The sequence below is a fragment of the Bombyx mandarina genome, chromosome 15 (assembly GCF_030267445.1).
Source record: "Bombyx mandarina strain Sakado chromosome 15, ASM3026744v2".
NCBI lineage: Eukaryota > Metazoa > Arthropoda > Insecta > Lepidoptera > Bombycidae > Bombyx > Bombyx mandarina.
In genome coordinates this window covers 1,525,728-1,545,822 of record NC_143221.1, presented here as the reverse complement: position 1 = coordinate 1,545,822, position 20,095 = coordinate 1,525,728, and the positions used below count along the sequence as shown (strand labels likewise).

Genomic DNA, 20,095 nt, shown 5'->3' with positions numbered 1-20,095 from the left:
TTTTGTAAATTTAAACATTATTGGACGGCAATAAAAAGTTGATGAGGGTAGGTCGTTTTCCCAAACAATTGTTCCATCAAATTTCTGAAGCCTTATAGGAACTAGACTTTGACCTGGGGCTCTATCAAAGCCTATTTGCTTATAAGCAGTAGCTCTCTTGCAGAGTCCAAATCCGAAGTAATCACATCTAAAAGCCTATATAGCGCCAAGTTTAGTAATGCTTGCATTTTAATAGCAGCTCCTTCTTCAGTAATAATTGCCTCGTCTTACCCTGGATAACATTTGGTCTTTTCTTGCTTAATTTTATATTAAGAAGGGTATAAATCAGACCCATTTTCACTTGCTGCTTCTCTTAGGTTTATATACTGCCACTTAATTTAAGTGAAACTAATATTGCCTTATCGGGAGAATATGTACTACTTTTCACTTTACTTGTAATTAAATACTTATTAACTTTTTCTAGATCTTCGGGGTGATTTTGACAAGTGGTTCATTATTTCTCCTACATCTTCATTTCTAGTGTTTCTCAAACTAGCAATTGTAGTAGCTTTCATTTCATCCGGGGATAACGAAAGCGATTGGTAAATTTGTTCAATGCGTCTTCGTTTTTGCCTGGATCCCAATTCTTAAAAAGGTTTTCGAGGTGCAAAAATAGATGTTGAGGCTTCTGTAGTACATTTGAGGGTGGTACATTTTCAAAATCTTGAGTATTAGAAATCTCGAGCCTTTCATGTGCAGTGTTGATAGCTTCAGGTATCATTCCTTAAGGAGGTTCTCTCTTCCAAGAGAGTAACGGTGACAAGACCGATGGTGACCGCTGCAATCCGCATAAGCGGACTTGACGATTCGCTGACGGAGGAGGAGATATGCACCGAGCTTGCGCGCATCGGCGAATGCTCCGTCGATGCAGTCAAGGCTGGCTCTATCAAGCCCGGATCCGGAGGAATGGGCCAGGTTCTCGTTCGTTGCCCGATAGCAGCGGCGAAGAAGATTGTGACAGTGACGAAGCTGCGCATCGGGTGGAGCGTTGTTCGCGTCCACCTGCTGGAGGCCCGGAGGCTACAATGCTTTCGCTGCCACGCGTTGGGCCATGTGGGTGCGCGGTGCCCGTCGTCGGTCGACCGCAGCCACGACTGCTACCGGTGCGGACAGACCGGCCACGTGGCATCCGGATGCACACTGGCACCGCGATGCGCCGTCTGCGCCTCCGCCGGGAAACCAGCGGACCACACTTCGGGGGGCAAGGCATGTGCAAGGCCCCCGAGAAAACCGAGGAGAGAGGACGTCGCTGCACCCGCGGCCGCACCCGTTGCTGCAGACCGAAGTCAACTCGGCGAGACGACGACTCCGATGGACGTCCAGCCTCCGTCGGGCACAAGGAAGACCGGGGCTTTATGAAGAACCGGGCATGCCGATGAACCGAGGAGGAAGTCGTGAGGAGGAGGTCGTGGACCTTGGTTCGTAGGCAGTGAAGGCGGAGCGGGTGGTGCGGGCAGAAAGCCCCCACCCGGCTCCTGCAGGGGCCGTCGATTGCTGGGTGCGGGGGCGCCCGGTGCTCGGCACTAAGGTCCTGTGGGGTGGTGGTGCGCTGTGGCTCCAGTGCGCCCCTCACGAGTCGTGGAGATGAGAGGGGGAAGAAGTCCCCGGTGGCAGATCCCGCCCAACGTAACATTGGGGTGGGAGCCGGCGAAGGCGGGCCTATGGCGCGCACATGGCGGTACCTGGGTCCCCGCCCAGCCGGAGTGGAGGAGCTCGTTGGGGTTTAGTCGGTAGTCGTTAAGCTGGGCGGGTTTGGCGAGAGCTGAACTTAGCCCAGCGCGCCTTTCTAAAGGCGTAGTCTCCGTGGACCAATTGGTTGAGGGCGCGGACCTCGGTTCGCGACTTCTTCCTCTTTCTTCTACCGGAGGCGCGGAGTCCGACATAACCCGGTCCGACCCCCGTCGGCAGGGTATCCGTAAAGACTAGGATTCTCCATCGATACCAAAAAAAAAAAAGGTATCATTCCTTCGGGCCAGTTTATTGCACATTCTAACCAATCACATTTTTTTCTTATAAACTGCGCTAACATGCGACTACTTCGTTTCCATATTGCACTTATATTTGAACAAAATTGCGTACAGAATTTTTGGAGCTCAACATTTTTCTCTTCGGTCACGTTTATTTGATTTTGTAGGAATTGAAAGAGTTTTTTATTATCAGACAGCGACTGTAGTTGCTCTTTTAAAATCATAAATAATCCTAAATTGTTAACAAAATTACCAATTATAACGGAAACAGCAAGATCACAACGACAATCACGAGATGTTAGTAGTAGTACGAATAAACGAACACTAGTTAGTATATAATAAACATGGTCACTTTATACTTCCAGAGACAAACAAATGTTTACTATATTTTCTACTACCCAGTAATGGCTACTTAACTAATTATCCTCATTAAATAATGTTAACTATCTTAATAATTAGAGAGATTGCTTAATTAGAGACCTACTAAATGTATTGTTGTTAGGTATTATTTAATTATGGGTATCATTACGTGCTTTTACTTACTAATCCATATCAAATTTAACTTAAAAGCACTTACGAAAAAAAATATAAAGGTTTTTATTCTATGTATTTATTAATTTTTTTCGATCCATTTATTTGGCAGAGTTGCAACTTTATGCACATGTTCATAGCATCAAATGATAGTAGACTATACAAGGTATAAGGAAAATAAAGTTTCAAAGCGGGACCTCGCGGTACTTAGCAGGAATTTAATTTAATGTGACCCGCTCCATACAAAAAAATCACAAAACACATTTTTCTGACCAAACTATAAAGTTTTTGTAATTTTTGCCCAAAACAATTATTATTGAGATTAACGAGCTCTATCTATCTACATAAATTTTTTTATAAAAAAACAAAGTTGGTCCCTAAGTCACTAAAATCACAGTATCGACCCACTGTGCGTCGTGTCGAGCAACGACTGAGATCTTGTTTGACAAACACCCCCTTACACCTTCAAACTTGTTTGTCAAACATGCCGTCAGAGTCAAACACGTACTGTTTGACAAACGCGTCAAACAAAACTGCACACTCAAATAATTTGACAAACAATTTGATCGTTTACAGGGCGCTTTATAGTAAACAGGGACGACAGTGTAATAATGCCTTGACGTGAGTCATACCAAAGTTAAGGAATTTATGATGTATTTCTAAAAAGCAATATTATAAACAAATATTTTTGCTCAATAGTTATGTATCTGTGACAAGTATTATTATTTAAAAAAATGCCTATAGTTGTATATTTGACTTATTATTATATCGAGAGGTGAAAGGCTATTTGGCTTAAGCGACATTTATCTTTGTAAAAATGCGTTTTATTTGGTACTAGCGACCCGCCCACGCTTCTCTTCGGAAACATTAAATTTTATTAAAGATAGTTGAGTCCCGCGATGTTACCCGCGGTTATTGACGTACCGCGGGTGACGCCGCGGGGCGAAGCTAGTCTAAAAAAGTAGCCTAAGTTACTCCTTATATCATCAGCTACCTGTCAGTGAAAGTCCCGTCAAAATCGGTCCAGCCGTTCCAGAGATTAACCGGAACAAACGGACAGACACAGATAGACACAAAAGTCGTAAAAAATGTTATTTTGGTGTATGTACCGTATATATATTCATATGCATGTTGTAAAAAGCGGTTATTTCAATATTACAAACAGACACTCCAATTTTATTTATATGTATAGATTATCATCAACAGTTCGATGTTTTTAATTGAGCTTCAATTAAATTTACTCCATTGAAATACCTGAAGAAGTTTTTTTCTTATGTTATTTTTTCAAAATTTTTAAATCTTAAATGGCTCTCCTGTAAAATTGCAAAAATGTCGCTTAAACCAAATAGCCTTTCTTCACTCATCGATATTTATTTGAATGAATGCTGTTGTTATTGTTTTGTTTAAATTTTCTTATCTCGATGCCTCCAATGAACACTACTCTAACTGAAAATTTTGAAATTTTGGTTTTCCACGCAAATCGCTTCACTATGTTAAAAGTATTACAATTAATCATTATCGATGGGGTTCGAAGCAAGAGTTAATCAGCTAGTTACACAAAAAAACCATAAATATATCTGCAATAATAAAGATTTTATCAACTTTTTTCGTTTAAACGCTCTTCCTGTAAATCTACGAATTTGGAGTTAGCGTAGTGTTCATTGGAGGCATCGATCTGTGATTGTACCTCCATGCGACACACCGCCGTGTTCAAAGACTGCCCACATTCTGAAATCTGTTTTGTACATGTAAAACAATTTCTGCCATGTTTTATTTATGGATATATAAAAAAAATATATGTATATGTGCCTAGTCCAGTTCATGTTGCTTTTAGTTTGTAGATTATTACCTGTATTAGAATTTATTTTTTATATTACCAAATGGTGTAGTTTTCTCTTTTTAGTTTTTTAGTATTAGCTCACGTAGACTAAATTGGTTATCGGTCATGACCATATATATTTACAATGTTAACTTTCCTAAATTGTTTATTAGTTTAATTTCGGTTATTAAAAATCAGTGATGTATTGAAGTGCCTTACAATTTGTTTGTAGTGTAACCGTGTTTAGTTATAAATAAACTATATTTATTTAAATCGTTTTTTGGCTGAAACCTGGAACTGATGTTCAAACATTACAACCGAATGCCTCCAATGACCGCGAGACGTAATGTATCGATCCCTAAGATTGGAACAGATGTGTTCTGGTCCACGACGACAGCAGCAAGGGGCGGATCGGAGATGTTCGGAAGTAATCCTTTAAATTTAAAATTGAGTACAAAATCCGAATCGATACACATGCCGTTTTTTTATCCCTACCTATTGGTAGCCTGAGTTATTCCCGAACGGGTAGGTGAACTCACGGTTTCGACCTGAGAGAATCTGGTAACACTAGCCCTACTTCGCAGAATCTATCACCGGATCGGAATCACAACCCCTGAGAAGATCCAGGCTGCGTCTGTGGGTTAATTCACTCGTCGAATTCTTCGTCATAACCGACGAGTTCGACGAAGACGAGCGACCGGTGTGCTCAGCGCGAGTTTTTTAACGTTATCGATAGCGTAAATGTTAAGTAAATTAAAGTAAAAGTTAACTCAAAGGACATGGACCATTTTCGACCCAGCTACTCGTGCTCTCAAGGAAATATCTATAGAAAAAACATTTCATTTTTACATTACGGAACGTTTTCCGCTAGAGGCGCTTTTCCAACTGCATACAAATTTGGGTTAACTTTTACGCTATCGAGAACGTTAAAAAACTCGCACTAAGCACACAGAGCTTGAAGAGCCTAAAGCACCGAGAATGGTTCCGGGGGATCCAACGAGCCATGATGCTTCAGGCGACGCGACGTCGGCTTTCCATTGACGCGCCCTTGCAAGTCCCCATCTCGACTGCGGACCGCGACCGAGAACTGGTTCACTTATTATATGTACTTTAAAAAAAACAATGCAATTTCGAACATTAGAATAGTTTATTCATAATAATACAATAAAACTTTAAATGAATATAAAATAATGTCTTACAATCTAACTTACATCTAAATTATAATCACATTAATCCGGTGGGCGCGGCTGTGGGAGTCTGGCAGAGATTCGCTGTATCGTGTACAGTGGTAAGTTTAACAATTTTGATATAAAAAGTCTTTATTCTTCATAATATTGTTTAAGCATTCTAGTATATTAATTCGAAAATCGTCCTAACAGAAACTTCCATATAATTATACAAAAGTACAAATTTAAAAATCTATTCCTTTCAAGTATGTAAGTATCAAGATGACTTTTAAACAACAATAAAGTGCTTTAAAATGTTGTTTATTAATTACACTTAACATTTTCTATAAAACATGTAATAGCTTTATACACTTTACTATCCATGAACATTGTTTCAATAGTGATAAAAACAAGACTAATAAATTCTCAATGATCGCACAAGATTATCACAAGCTGGGAGCTTTCGATGTCAACGCTTTATCAAAAGCTGCACTCCCATTGGTCGGTTCGTCACTTCGGGACCACATCTGTAGGACTAGTAGCTAACATTACAGTAAATTGTTAGCTCAGAAAATTCACTGGTATAACAATAGGTGTTGGTATATGATTTTATTGAATATTTCAAGATGGCCTTATGGTGGCTCTTCTTAAATCTTATATCTGTAGAGGTTCTCAACGCAAAATTGGCCAAACCTTGAACTACAATGTAGTTTTTATGGTAATGAAAAAAAATACTAAAATGATATCGAATGACAAATCATTATTTTTTAATTGTAATGATGCGTGTTTTGCGTTGACAAACTCATTCATGACGTCACCGTCATGAAGTATGTCTTTATGTGTATTCTAAAACAGCCGCGCCCTCAACTGCGAGGCTCTGAAGTCATTGGCGGCGAATGTGTACAAAGGAAACTGTACCTTATATTTTAGTTTATAAATACGTTATTTCTTGTCGTATTTATCTTAAGTTACCCCAAATTATATCAACGCATTTACGCATTTAGTTCTATAAAATCAAAATAGGGCTGAATAACAGTTAAGATTTAATTTTTTATCATATTTTTGTAATGTTTTAGTGGAAACTACAGAATGGCATCAGTTTAACACAAAACCCCGCCAACGCCCGAACAAACGAGTACACTATAATAATCAATAAAATAAAATAAAAAACAAAATAAATATGGCCGATCCATAGTTTTTTTACAGTTTTGTTGTAAATTTCAGGGAATTCAATGTTTCGTCGAAAAACTTCAACAATTACTTGATCATTTACAAAAGCAATCATGGAATCAGGTTTCTATATTCAGAATCAACAAAAGGGAAGACTAATGTTAATGTTATAATCGATGCTTAGACTAGAGTGGGATGATAAAGATTATAATAGCAGTTGAATTTTTAATTAGTATGGGAAATAAATATGTTTTTAAGCATTGTTATTAAGAGGACGTATACCTTTGTCTAGCCATGATGTTAAATTATTTTTTATCAAAACCATATCGTCGCTGCGCGTGCGAAACCGCGTAAGAGCAGTTTGTAAATACCGCGTAACAGCAAAACGCGCAAAATTCCAATATCGTGCTGGTCGCTTCTAAACTCTCATAGGCATATATTAGACCTCACCTGATTTGAATTATCCAAGGAAAAACACCAATTTTACTATCAAAACAATACCGCGGAACAGTAGGAGGCATGAAGTTGGAAGCAATTGCGCGTATTTACTACGGTCGTGAGGAAAATGTAACGCAATTTGTGTGTGCTCCCGAAAATAATTATTTTGCCGTGAATAACCAACATGTAAGTTTGTTTTAAATGTCTATTATTTTCCGTTTGTAATGTGCTTATCTTAGAATATTTAAATTACATATAATTATTAAATATACAACGACAAGAACGTGCGAAAAAGGTCGTGGTCAAAGGCCGGTCAGGCTTCACAGACTGTGGCGAAACCCGGGTTAGCTCGCAACAAGGTGATGCTGTGTGTGGGGTGAGATTGGAAGGGATTCATTATGAGCCGTTACCACCAGGCAGGACCATCGCTTCTGAAATCTACTGCGAACAACTGATGAGATTAAAACAAGAAGTTGAGAGACAGCGGCCGGAATTAATCAACAGAAGGAGTGTGGTTTCTCATCATGATAATGCTAGACACATCTTTAGCCACTCAGCAAAAATTAAAAGAGCTTGGCTGGAAGGTGTTAATGCATCCGCCGTATTGTCCTGACCTTGCACTTTCAGATTTCCACCTGTGTCGGTCTCTTCAGAATTCTTTAGGCAGTGTCTGGTTAAGATCACGAGAGGACTGCCAAAACCAATTGTCGTGGTATTTGATCAGGAGCCCCAAAATTTCTATAGCAATGGGATTATGTCCCTACCTAAAAGATGGCAAAAAGTTATCGAGCAAAATGGTACCTACATACTGTAGTTAAATGTAAATAAACTATATTAAAAAATGTTGTGAATTTTCTTACAAAATGCGAAGAAATGTTTTCCCCAAACTATTATTTAAAAGCGTTTTGCTTGAGGAGAATATTGGATTGTTTCAACCAAAAAAGGATGCTTGTGACCAGTGCTGTGCTCACAAAATTGGTAATTTATCAAACGAACAGTATGCTAAACATATTGAACGAAAGGACTTGGCTAAAGCAGAAAAGAATTAGCCCAAAAAGGAATCATACATGCATTAACAGCAGACCTTCAGGCAATTAAACTATGTTCTTTCCTCAATGCCAGTGCACTTTATTTTGAAACTAATCGCGCCGTACATAACTTTTCTTGTTACAATCTTAGCAATAATTGAGTCACGTGTTACCGGTTCGATGGGACAGCATCCGCCTTAAAAGCTACTACTTTCGCGTCTTTTTTCGTAGACTACGTAACTAAATTACTGGATAATGATTGAAAGGATGTTATATTTAGAGATGGTTGTACAGCACAAAACAGAAATAATGTTGTATCAAATGCGCTGTTGCACTTGGCTATGGCTAGGAACGTAATAATAACTCAGAAGTACTTAAAGATAGGTCACTCGCAAATGGAAGTAGATTCAGTCCACTCGGGGATTGAGAGGAAGTTGAAAAATCGGGAAATATTTTACCCTCAAAACATGCCACAATAACAAAGGATCACAGAAAAGTACCAAGTTCGAAGTAATTACAAAGGGGGCCAGAAAAGTACCAAGTTCGAAGTAATTACAAAGGGGGCCAGAAAAGTACCAAGTCTGAAGTAATTACACCTGAATATATGTTTTTTAAAGACTGGTCTTAAAGATTACCTTATTTATTGAATCTATAAGACCTGGAATGGAAGTCTGAACTCTTTTAATAAGATCTCTATTAATGATTAAATATCAATGATTAAATATTAATGATCTAATAATTATGAATAGGTAATAAATATCCTTTTGTAAACTGATTTCGATAATAATATACGTAATATTTTTGTTAGATTGTACTGTTTCCGATTTGGTTTTTCTAATAATAAATACAACCCTTTAATCAATTGTTTCATTTAAAAACCGCGTACCTTTAATAAAAGTGTAATTATTTTGTAATTAGTTAAAACAAAACCGCGTAAGTGACTTTACACAAAATCTAGGCTAACTACGATTCAATTTACGTTATTTTCCATTAAAGAAAGGTGTAAAGAACTAGCTGTGAAGTTCAGTTGGTAATAACAATTGAAATGGCTGAGATATTAAGTTTTTTCTTCCTCCTGTAAAATCATCAAAAAGCAAATACGCGGTTTTTACAAGTTGCTCTTACGCGGATTCGCACGCGCAGCGACGATATCCTAATTCTCGTGAGAGATTTTTAGCTGGTATTGCCATGATAGTGAAAATTCTTGAGTTCTCATGACATCTTTACAGCTGGTATTACCATGATGGTAAAATTATATAAAACATTCGAATCCTCATGAGAACTTGTGTGCCATGTCTTCTGTGATTTTGTGCGTGAAAAGTAGATTTTCTTTTACATCAATGTGTGTAGTAAAGTGCTTGCTGGCTCTGTCTAACCGATGCTGTATTTCAGTGTTTGAGAAACAAGTACAAAAATGAATACCTACAGTACTCTAGGTAGTTGTGTGCCATTTAGGTAAGATATCGAATACTTTGATTGACATTAACAAACTAAATGTTAACTCAATATTATTTGTTCGGTATTGTTCATTAAGTTAGCAAAAAACTACTAAGTACTTACTGTTAGTACCCAGAAATGTGGTTTAGAAAAGCTTATATTTTGTCAAAAGACCCCCCATTAATTACATAATTGTAAATTCTATCTGGTAATGTTGCCAGAAATAAAAAAAATATATAGGAAATCAATACATAATGTTTTACTGAAGTCTCAAAAAAAATACATCATCAAAGTAAAAATTAAATGTGTCTTGTATTAAAACTAAAACATACATTTTTCGTATTTGTTAATTTAAAGTTATTTTTGGTGAATTTTTAACGTCAATTTTCGCTACAAATGCTTTAAATCTTACTTTTAACTATCTTAAATATACGTTCAACAAAAACATGCGGCTCTACTTTTAATGTATTAGAAGGTGAACGTGCGAGACAGCACTGATACAGCCTCTCAAGGCTAATCAGCTTAGGTAGAAAAAAAAAAGACAATGACATTGTCCATCGACGATTTCGAACGAGAACCGCCCATGCTTTGATATTAACCCTTTGAACGCCCATGTGAGAACCGATAAAAAATTGATTTGTAGATCACATTTTAGACCAGAGGATCTTAGACGGCAGTAGACCAAGACGCTGTTTTACCTATGGTGCTGTTGACATTTGACCTATTCCATTCTGACCGGGCGCTAAAGTAGAGGGCGCTAGTGCAATGATTGCACGCTGGCGTCACATGGGCCAGAGACACCTTGAGTAGACCAATAGTCCATTGATGAGACGATGCACACAAACCTTCACAGCTAGTTACTACAAAACAGTATTTTTTCTTAATAATTTTATTTCCTTTTCCCCCAATTCTTACTTACAGTACTTTTATCGAGTAGAGTTAGTGGCACTGTTTTGTCAATTTCTGCCACCAAGTGTCTTGCTTTGTAATGTGGAAGTAGGGAACAATTCTACTAATGCAATTGAGAGTGAAATCATCTCAAGGTGAGCAACGGGGTCCACGCTGTGATGATCACGGGATCCGGCGGTTGACACTCAATCGTTTGACAATACGAGAAAAAAAAAGAGCGCCTGTGTTAACTGTACTCTATGAGGGGCATTTTGTGGGGAAACGCGAGGAGCGAAGTTGTGTGAATTGTTTTATTTTATCTATTTAGCGTTTCTTCAGATTTAGATGTGTAATAACGGTGGTTTATTAATTGTTTAGTATGTGTGCAAGTACATAAATGTGGAAAAATGAAACAAAGCCGCTGGATGTGGTTTCTCAGGATCTTTCAAAAAGTCCAGTGAAAAGGTCTTAGTTAAATACCACCATTTTACTGAGATTATAATAATATTATTTCATCACATTATCATCATCATCATCACATCTTATTTAATGTCATCTCAATTTATTAATGTCTCAAAATAATCATTTTCATATTATTATTCAAGAAAGAGAATAGAATATACAAAATGTTAGGCTGTATGGTGTAATATCTTCGTCTTTCCAGTTGGAAAAATGGAACTACCACTGCTGTACTCTATGACGATAATGTAATCTCCGTGTGTACGTTTTAAAATTATTGTATGCGTGTTTGAACGTTTTCAAAATCTCTGGTAGGGTCCAAAGTGTTGAGTTCAAAAGTTTAACAAGTCCGCGAACACAGTAACTAAAGCACATTCCGGGTGCTCGGATCGAACCAGCGATCCTAATACAACTGGGGTACTAGAGCTTTTATTAAATTTCGAATTCAAATAACTCAATCGCTAATCACATGTAATTTATAAACTTTGGCAGTTAACTGTTTTAATGAAATGTTTGAATCACGTCACACACACTGAATAAAAGATAATAAGATCATTTCGTTTTTTTTTTAGTCCTTAACGATTAATACAGTACAATGATTTGTTTAATCAACAAGTCCGTAATGTATGTCCATATGTAGGCCGAATAAGTTATGTTAAATTTAAACATGAAACAATGTTTCGTGTTTTGTCATTAGTGTTGTTCGCGTTAAAACGACGATGCAACATTTAGAATATCAGGGATGTAATCGATGACTTGTATCGATTAATTCGAAACTCGACTTTCGCACTCTACGACTATTGTGGCTGTGTAAAAATATATTTATTATATTTAACAAGAGAGGATTATATCGAATTTTAAAATTTTTTAAACATTTAAATAACTTACACGAATCTAAAGTCGATAAGTTTAAATTCTACATTAGTATCGATAATCGGGTTTCTCGCACTGGATTTTTATCGATTATTTCGATTCGATATTCAAGCCATCAGTTCCCAGTACTGCATGAGACGTTCGCCAGAGGGCGCAGTCATACCTTGAGGCCGGATAAAGTTCATCTCGATCGTTTTGAATCTTTTCTTCAACTCAGCATCAAACATCTGTGTACAGAATTAAGTATATTTATTCATGTATTCGAGCTAGCCGACCGGTGGTAGTAGTACCGTCTGTTAAACAGATACTTTTTACTGGTGGTAGAACCTCTTGTGAGTCCGCACGGGTAGGTACCACCACCCTGCCCATTTCTGCCGTGAAGTAGTAATGCGTTTCGGTTTGAAGGGGGGGCAGACGTTGTAACTATTTATTGAGGGGTACAGGCGTCGTGTCGCTACGCTATCACAAAGTGAAGGTCAGTACCTGGTTGGCGTCCCCGGAGGACAGGTTGAAGGGCTCGGGGCGCGGGTCGGCGGCGGCGAGCACGGCGGCGAGCGCGGCGGAGAGCGCGGGCGCGGCGTGGCGGCGCAGCGCGGCCACCTCCCACAGCGACGAGCCCAGCGCGCCCGCCCGCGCCGCGCACGTCTCCTCCATCACGTACGGGTCGCTCGACACTGCGGGTAAAGATGACTAATTTTTTACGAAACCTGTTGCAGCAACAGGTTGCTTTGAAAATAAAAATGTAACCTGTTACGAGAAATCGCGCATTAGGTTGTTTACGAAAACGAACGAAAGCCAAAAATTAAAACAACGTAATGCGAAACGCGCTGCGCACGTAATGACAGTTGTGAACTTTGACTGACGAATACTGTTGCCGAGTGTTACCGTTGCCGCGCCGTTGCGCCCGTTGCCCTATTGCAAGCTTGGGACCCGACTTACAACCGAAAAACTTCGTTAATTGGTATTTTTAAATGTCAATAAAAAATAAATGTATTAGTAGATTACTACTATGATCAATTTTTATTTAATTTTCAATTTATCACTAACAAATACAAGATTTTTCATTGCTTTCATTTTATTACCTGATCTGACTACTAAAAAAAACCTGTTGCAAAAGCAACCTATTGCCGCAAAAGGTTTCAAAAAGAAATGCAACCGGTTGCAACATTGCTAAAAAACAACGGAAAGGCTCTTCTCCAACTGCGGGCGCGACCACGCTACAACTGCGCTGCTACTACATGCGGAGCAACACAGGCGCCACGTTAACAGACAACACATCGCGCTTATTAAACACTAGCCATACCCGCCCGTTTCGCTGGGCATTTAAAATTTACTTTATTATTTATTGTCATTATTATCAGGGAGTCCAACACTCATATAAATATTAGCCTATCCATTAAGTACATGTATTTTCTACACGGATACCAAGTTTCAAGTCAATCGGATGCATGGTTCAGTAGTTATAACGGAACATTCGTAAAAACCACTGTAGATTTATATATTAGTATAGAAGTATAGATTCGATTTAATATGAAACGAATATTGCGGACACACACACATACAAATGCAGGTACACCTGAATTCAAATACAAAATATCTGATTTTCATATACCACTACATAATACACAACAGATCTGATTAATTGACAACATGGAATAAACACAATGATAGTGACTGCAACACTAATCCTGTGATGCAGTAGCTACAGTCTGTTACTACTACGACCACTGTGGTGATGGAGAGCGAATGATGAGAGATGAATAAATTTACAGAAGAACAAACTTATTATCTGTACCGACAAATAGCTTCAATCCAAATACCTTTTCTACTTTGGTCCAAAGTAAACAATTGACTTTGCTGCCTTCAATTTAATTATTACAATTGACTCACTGATGGCCGGCGTATCTTCGTAGCAGATCATGCGCTTCAACGCCGGATGTCGGAGCAGCAGGTTGGCTATGAGCTGCAGCAGCCCCACGGCGTCCTCCGGGCAGGCCACCAGCGCCAGCCGGGACAGACGCTTTGCGAACGCCGCCACCAAACTCTCAGGCAAATGTCTGTCAATTTACACATAAATACATCCCACCTGTAGAATTATAGACATAACCCATAAAATGTAGTCAACGGTAGGCAGTTGGCCTGGCTCTGCCCCTGGCATTGCTGAAGTCCATGGGCCACGGTAACCACTCACCATCATGTGGGCCATATGCTCGTCTGCCTAAAAGAGGTTTTTTTTTTAAAGCCTCGATTGAACTTTTCAAACCGTAAAAAGAAAGAAAAGACGTAGAGGAAGCGGACGAAGTGAAAGAGACCGATGGATAAGTCTGTCCCTCTATAAGCTACATTTGATTATTATGAGTCGCCGAAAGGGGTCGTTCTAGATCCATTTTCGAAATAAAAAAATTTCGAATAGGGTCTCTATAATTCTAAAGGTGCGATATATATAATCTAAAAAAATACTTTAATAGCAAATAAAGATGTTGGGTAAATCTAATAAAATTATTGTATTGTCATCAGTCTCGCGTCTCTCTAATTTTTAATTTTGAACAAACGTTGTTTTTACAATAGTGAAGACGTGAACATACGTAGCTTCCGTTGTACGCAAAAAATGCTTTCAAAGTAAGAAAAATTTAATATTGACGCCCGGAACTTTCTGGATGAAAACATTCCTTATATACCAAGTAGGAAAAAAAAACCTATTCCGAGGATATCTATGCCGCCAGGTACAACAAATTGTTGAATCGCAAACGTCTTTTTTTTATTGCCTTTGTAGGCAGATGAGCATACGGCCCACCTGACGGTAAGTGGTCACCGTCGCTCATGGACGTCAGCAATGCCGGGGGCAGAGCCAAGCCGCTGCCTACCATTAAGTACTCTCCGCAAGCCTCGTTTGAAGAAGGACATGTCATAGCGCTCGGAAAATATCGTGGAGGGGAGTTCATTCCAAAGCCGGATGGTACGTGGTGTCGCGAGCATAGAGTCCGCGTTCGACTCACGTGGAGCTGAGGAAGATGTCGGCGAGGTGCATGAGGCGCCGCTTGTAGCGCGTGGCGAACATCTCCGGCTCGAACATCGCGTACAGGCGGTCGTACATGTCCGGGTAGTCGACGTTGTGCCGCCGCACCAGCTCCAGCACGCCCTGCAGCGCCAGCATGCTGATCGGGCCGCCTGCTTACAGTCGAATCATTTCATTACAACTTTATTCAGAGGCCAAATTTTAATACTGCATTACCAACTTCCATTTCTAACATTTTTAACGGCAGGCATTGCTGAAGTCCATGGGCGACGGTAACCACTCACCATCAGGTGGGCCGTATGCTCGTCTGCCTACAAAGGTAATAAAAAAATACCATCATCTTATAATTTGTGTGAATGAGATACATGTGTTTTTTATTTTATTTTTATTGCTTAGGTGGGTGGGCGAGTTCACGGCCCACCTGATGTTAAGTGGTTACTGGAGCCCATAGCCATCCACAAGGTAAATGCGCCACCCACCTTGAGATATAAGTTCTAAGTCTCAGTTTTAACAGTGCAACGGCTGCCCTACCCTTCAAACCGAAATGCATTACTGCTTCACCGTAGAAATAGGCAGGGTGGTGGTACCTACGCATGCGGATTCAAGATATCCTACCATCAGTAAAGGTTTTTTACGATTGCTGAGACAGACTAAGAGCTAAGCCCACATTTAGAAGTCGTTGTGGCCTAAAGGATAAGACGTCCGGTGCATTCGTAGCGATGCAACGGTGTTCGAATCCCGCAGGCGGTTACTATTTTTCTAATGAAATACGTACTTAACAATTGTTCACGATTGACTTCCACGGTGAAGGAATAACATCGTGTAATAAAAATCAAACCCGCAAAATTATAATTTGCGTAATTAATGGTGGTAGGACCTCTTGTGAGTCCGCACGGGTAGGTACCACCGTCCCGCCTATTTCTGCCGTGAAGCAGTAATGCGTTTCGGTTTGAAGGGCGGGGCAGCCGTTGTAACTATACTGAGACCTTAGAACTTATATCTCAAGGTGGGTGGCGTATTTACGTTGTAGATGTCTATGGGCTCCAGTAACCACTTAGCACTGTGGGCTGTGAGCTCGTCCACCCATCTAAGCAGACATGATAAGGGCGGCATGAGCTATTTCTGACCTGCGTCGAGACTGTCGCAGAGCATGTCAGTGGCGAGGTGCGGCTTGCTGAGCAGCGGCATGAGGCGCTCCACCAGCAGCAGCAGGGCGCGGCGGTGCGTGCGCGGCTCCGAGCACAGCGGCCACTGGCACGCGAAGCTCCAGCAGCGGTTGGCGTAGCGACGACACACGCCCGGGTTGTACGGGAACGGCACCTTGGCTGCGACAAGCAACATTGTTATATGTATGTAACCTCTATACGATTTATCTTAAAAGAGGTTAATATGTTGTAAAGATGACATAAATAAAATTTCGAATATTGAAACATTAGAAGAAGGAACATTAGAAATATATAAAAATAGTGGTGAAGCAATAGCTTTAAATGTTGTTTCTCTTTATAAGAGCAACTCAATCTGTGCTATAGTTTTACTAAGCTATTTTGATGTAAATAAAATAATACATTATATGTATATACAAGACGCATTAGTCTATTATAAACATTATGTTTAACCATTAGACCGACTGACCAGCACCATCACGTTCATGGACATTCTAGCTAAAAATAAGTGAAATCAGTTGCTATTTAACTCACTGTAGAGGAGGTCGCTCGCATGCATTGCTAATTTTTAGTTTTCTGTGTTACATAAAATTCATATTATAATATGTATTATTAAAAAAAAACGAAAACTTTTGGAGACAAGGGTAAATGACATCAAAAACAAGGACTTTTTTGGCATTTCTAAGTAGATTTTAAAAGAAAAAAAATCATCTAAAAATTAGACTTCACAAGCCTGAATCTAATAAAAAAAATATCTAGTCAGGATATTATGGCTAAACCATAAATTTATATAATTCATCAGTCAGCTAGTGATGTGTGCAAATTTTCTAGTGAATTTTTTTTAATAGCCATATTATCTGATTTAGGTACCAGTCTGAGAATCTTCCAATAAGTGTGCTTACATGCAAACTAAACTCAATTCTCTTACCATTTGTGCCACATAGAACTTTAAATTCTTCTTCATGGTCATCACCACCTTTGTTATTTTTAGTTTTTGTCTCCGTGGCAATCTCTGAGATTAGTAGTTTGTCAAGAAGTTCCAAGTAATTCTGCATGTAGACTGTAGTTGGAGACCTAGAACAAATATTATTGCTTACTATGATAATCACAGATATACCAATGTTAATGCCACATTATGTGGTGACTGGAGTACATGCAGAGTCCATTTTTACTGAAAGTGAAATCTGGAAAGTGTTCTTTCTGCTCACAGTTAGAAACCTTGACTGTATTCTGGTGGGAAAAAATATACTCACTTCCGATATGCCAGGGTAGAGAGAACTTTCAGTCCATACTGCTGCACATCTTTGTACTCTGTGAACTCTTGGAAACGTGCTAATGGAGCTGACATGGACATATCAGAGTCCAACAGTACTGTGAAAATGTTCTGTAAGAAAATACTTTCGATTAGTACGTAGTGATGATATGATTCTCTGGCCATTGTAAAATATAACTAATAAAATACAAAATATAAGTAAAATTTGAACAAAATCTTGTTAATGAAGAAGTTTTACATTTTGTTTTGGTAGGGCATCAGTCAGCTACTTTCGTAAGCATAAGTATTAATGAAATAACTGGACATACTATACAAACAACATCTTTAAGTCGTACAGAAGGTTCTCTGTGAAGGCTACCATTGAAGCAGATGAAGTAGCTGCTCATCTGCTAAAGTGTATGGGAGTGGACGCATGAGTTCATAGCTTGAATTACTAAGGTGCTTGCAACGATGTTCCGATCCTAATTATTGTTTCAAAACTGCTTCTTGAAGTTGTTGGTGATGATGAATGTTAGATTTATCCCACCTACATACAGAACGACTGTAATTTAAGCACATTGAACACACACACAATTACCTTCAATCTGAATGATGGGAAGTAATATCCAGAGCTCTGCTCCAGTGGGTGTTTCCCTTCAACTTGCAGTAATTTGGAGGCTGTGACAAGAGCTTGCAAACGAGAATTCGTGCGTCCTTTCATTACACAAGTTAATATACGAGCGAGAGCAGTCTCGTAGCATTCACGAAGCCATCTTGTGTACTCTGCTTCTGGACTTTGTTCTAGAAAATATATTTTCTTCAAGTTGGATTTTGATTTTTTTCTGAATACTGTTTTTTTATAGAGTTGAGGCAGACCAGTTCCTACCCTGACTAAAGTTTTTGTATCTACCAGAAACCGCCGCATGTACGCCACCTTCACTTTGAAACATGATATTGCATACTCAAAGCAAAGCAAAATTCTTAATTACTTTACACCAGAATAAGTCATATGGTGGTGATACACAGCTTTCAGTTTAGTCACAAATTAAATATAAACATTTCAGTGTTGATTTTTTATCTTGCCTATTTCTGTCATGGACTAAAAATGCAATAGATTTAGTTAACACTAAGCGAATGTAAATCATCTAATGTTATGTAATGTAATTACAATGTAAATCAATCAAGAATAATTAAAATAAACAAAGGTACAGTTGTTTTTGAGAATGTCTTAATATATAGACTATATGTTTTTGTAATTATTGATACTTGCCCCTACTAAAAAATAAGGTAATCACAAGATATGTTCAGCTTTTTAAAATAATTTGTTGTCTATGTTCTGCTTCTGTAAGTTTGTGATTTAGAAATAGTAAGAAAGTCATAAGTAATCAATAATAATTATACTACAGTTAGATATTTTAAGGATTTTAATAATAATCAGGGAAAAATATTGATTTCAAAATATATTTCTAAAAAGTCTACTTCTCCATTAAAGTTTGGAGTAGTTTTCTTAATTCATTTTAATTTCTATCAAGCAACTAACACAATTGAGATTTTGATTCAAAATATGCTAATGATAGCTTCACATTGAGTTTAATTTTGACAAAATAAGTTATAAAATAAGATAACTAAATCTGAAGATAATTAAATAGACAAACATATCTACAGAAACGACCTTGAAACTAGTGACAGCCCACACAATAGCAAATTGCAAACTTTATTTAGTAAAAAATATATTTATATGACTGTGCTTTTTTTTCAATTAAAAAACTGAATCGTTAGTTCTTAAAATCCTAACGTGTTAGCTTCGTAATTACGGTTCAACTGCAATAATTGCAGTATTTCATATATTTATTCAAATGTTTTTTAAAAGCAAATGTCAATTAGTATGCAGCTAAATTGACAAATTTAGACAGCAACATTTTTCGCAACGTAACACAGCTTACATACTACGTAAACACAACGTATATCTACGTACAGTCAGGTTCGCACCATGCTAAAATCGATATATTCAATTCAAAAACACATTTTCGTGCGGCAAAACAAAATCATACCTGCAGGCTTTAATGGAACGATTTCCTGGACTAAATCGCCCCGTTTTAATAGTTCGGTGAATATTACTTCTATTGTAAGCAGTAGCGGCGTATAATTGTCTGTTTCGACCTGTAATATAAATATTAAAATCACGAATTACAAATGTAACCTATGACGCATTACATTTTTCGTTGTACTAAATGAACAAGGGATTTCATGCTCACCTCAAATATCTGCAATATATCAGCAAGATTGTTCGCATGTTTTCTGGAGTTAAGAAACTCATTTGCTTTATTACGAAGCTGTCCCGAAATCATTTTCGAAAAATTTTGTTGCACAGCAGCCATTTTTGTATTGAAAAGGATTTGACAAAAAGTGACAACTGATCAGGCGGGCAACTTTAGAAAATATAGTTTCGTTTAGTAATTAGGTAAACGAATAATGAACATGCCTATGCCTGGGGAACTCTTATTTTATTTTCTAAAAATATATTAATTGAAATCAAAATCAGAATTAATAGCTTTATATTAAAGTAGGTTTACATCAAAGCTTTTTAATCGTTTTGACTATATTATCTAAAAAAACAAACCACTAGGGCAACAATGTAAGTTTGCATTAAAATAATCTCTGTGAAAATACACAAATATATTACGAAATATTAGTTCAAAAGCTAACCATAAGACATTTAAATGGTATTTTTTGATAGAATTAAAACATTGCTAAATTATTTTAGTGCTGCTCTTTACCTATGTTTTTTTCATACAGTCCAATTCGTTTATTTTCGTTTAGAAATTAAACCAGATTTTAAGGTTATCTTT

General features: G+C 38.1%; 2 protein-coding genes across 2 annotated transcripts; one reads left to right on the top strand and one right to left on the bottom strand.

Moving 5' to 3' along the window:
- Positions 1-807: 807 nt before the first annotated feature.
- On the top strand, positions 808-1,398 carry LOC149501403 (uncharacterized). The gene has a single exon (XM_089732827.1). The coding sequence runs from the start codon at positions 808-810 to the stop codon at positions 1,396-1,398; it is 591 nt and encodes a 196-aa protein (XP_089588953.1).
- A 4,086-nt stretch (positions 1,399-5,484) lies between these two features.
- On the bottom strand, positions 5,485-19,658 carry LOC114242570 (nucleolar complex protein 4 homolog B). The gene is made up of 10 exons (XM_089733115.1): positions 19,502-19,658; positions 19,298-19,406; positions 17,845-18,047; positions 17,248-17,378; positions 16,923-17,068; positions 15,959-16,156; positions 14,812-14,983; positions 13,706-13,872; positions 12,299-12,489; positions 5,485-12,042 (listed from the first exon to the last, which is right to left on the bottom strand). Exons 1-10 carry the CDS (start codon positions 19,622-19,624, stop codon positions 11,923-11,925), a joined length of 1,560 nt encoding a protein of 519 aa, XP_089589241.1. The 5' UTR covers positions 19,625-19,658; the 3' UTR covers positions 5,485-11,922.
- Positions 19,659-20,095: the final 437 nt, after the last annotated feature.

Excerpts from the sequence above, each read along its gene's own strand:
- LOC149501403 (XM_089732827.1), top strand. The coding sequence starts at position 808 with ATGGTGACCGCTGCAATCCGCATAAGCGGACTTGACGATTCGCTGACG.
- LOC114242570 (XM_089733115.1), bottom strand. The coding sequence starts at position 19,624 with ATGGCTGCTGTGCAACAAAATTTTTCGAAAATGATTTCGGGACAGCTT. Across the intron at positions 18,048-19,297 it reads CGTTCCATTAAAGCCTGCAG|AACAAAGTCCAGAAGCAGAG; the intron begins GTATGATTTTGT and ends TATATTTTCTAG. Across the intron at positions 16,157-16,922 it reads AGTTCTATGTGGCACAAATG|CCAAGGTGCCGTTCCCGTAC; the intron begins GTAAGAGAATTG and ends TGCTTGTCGCAG.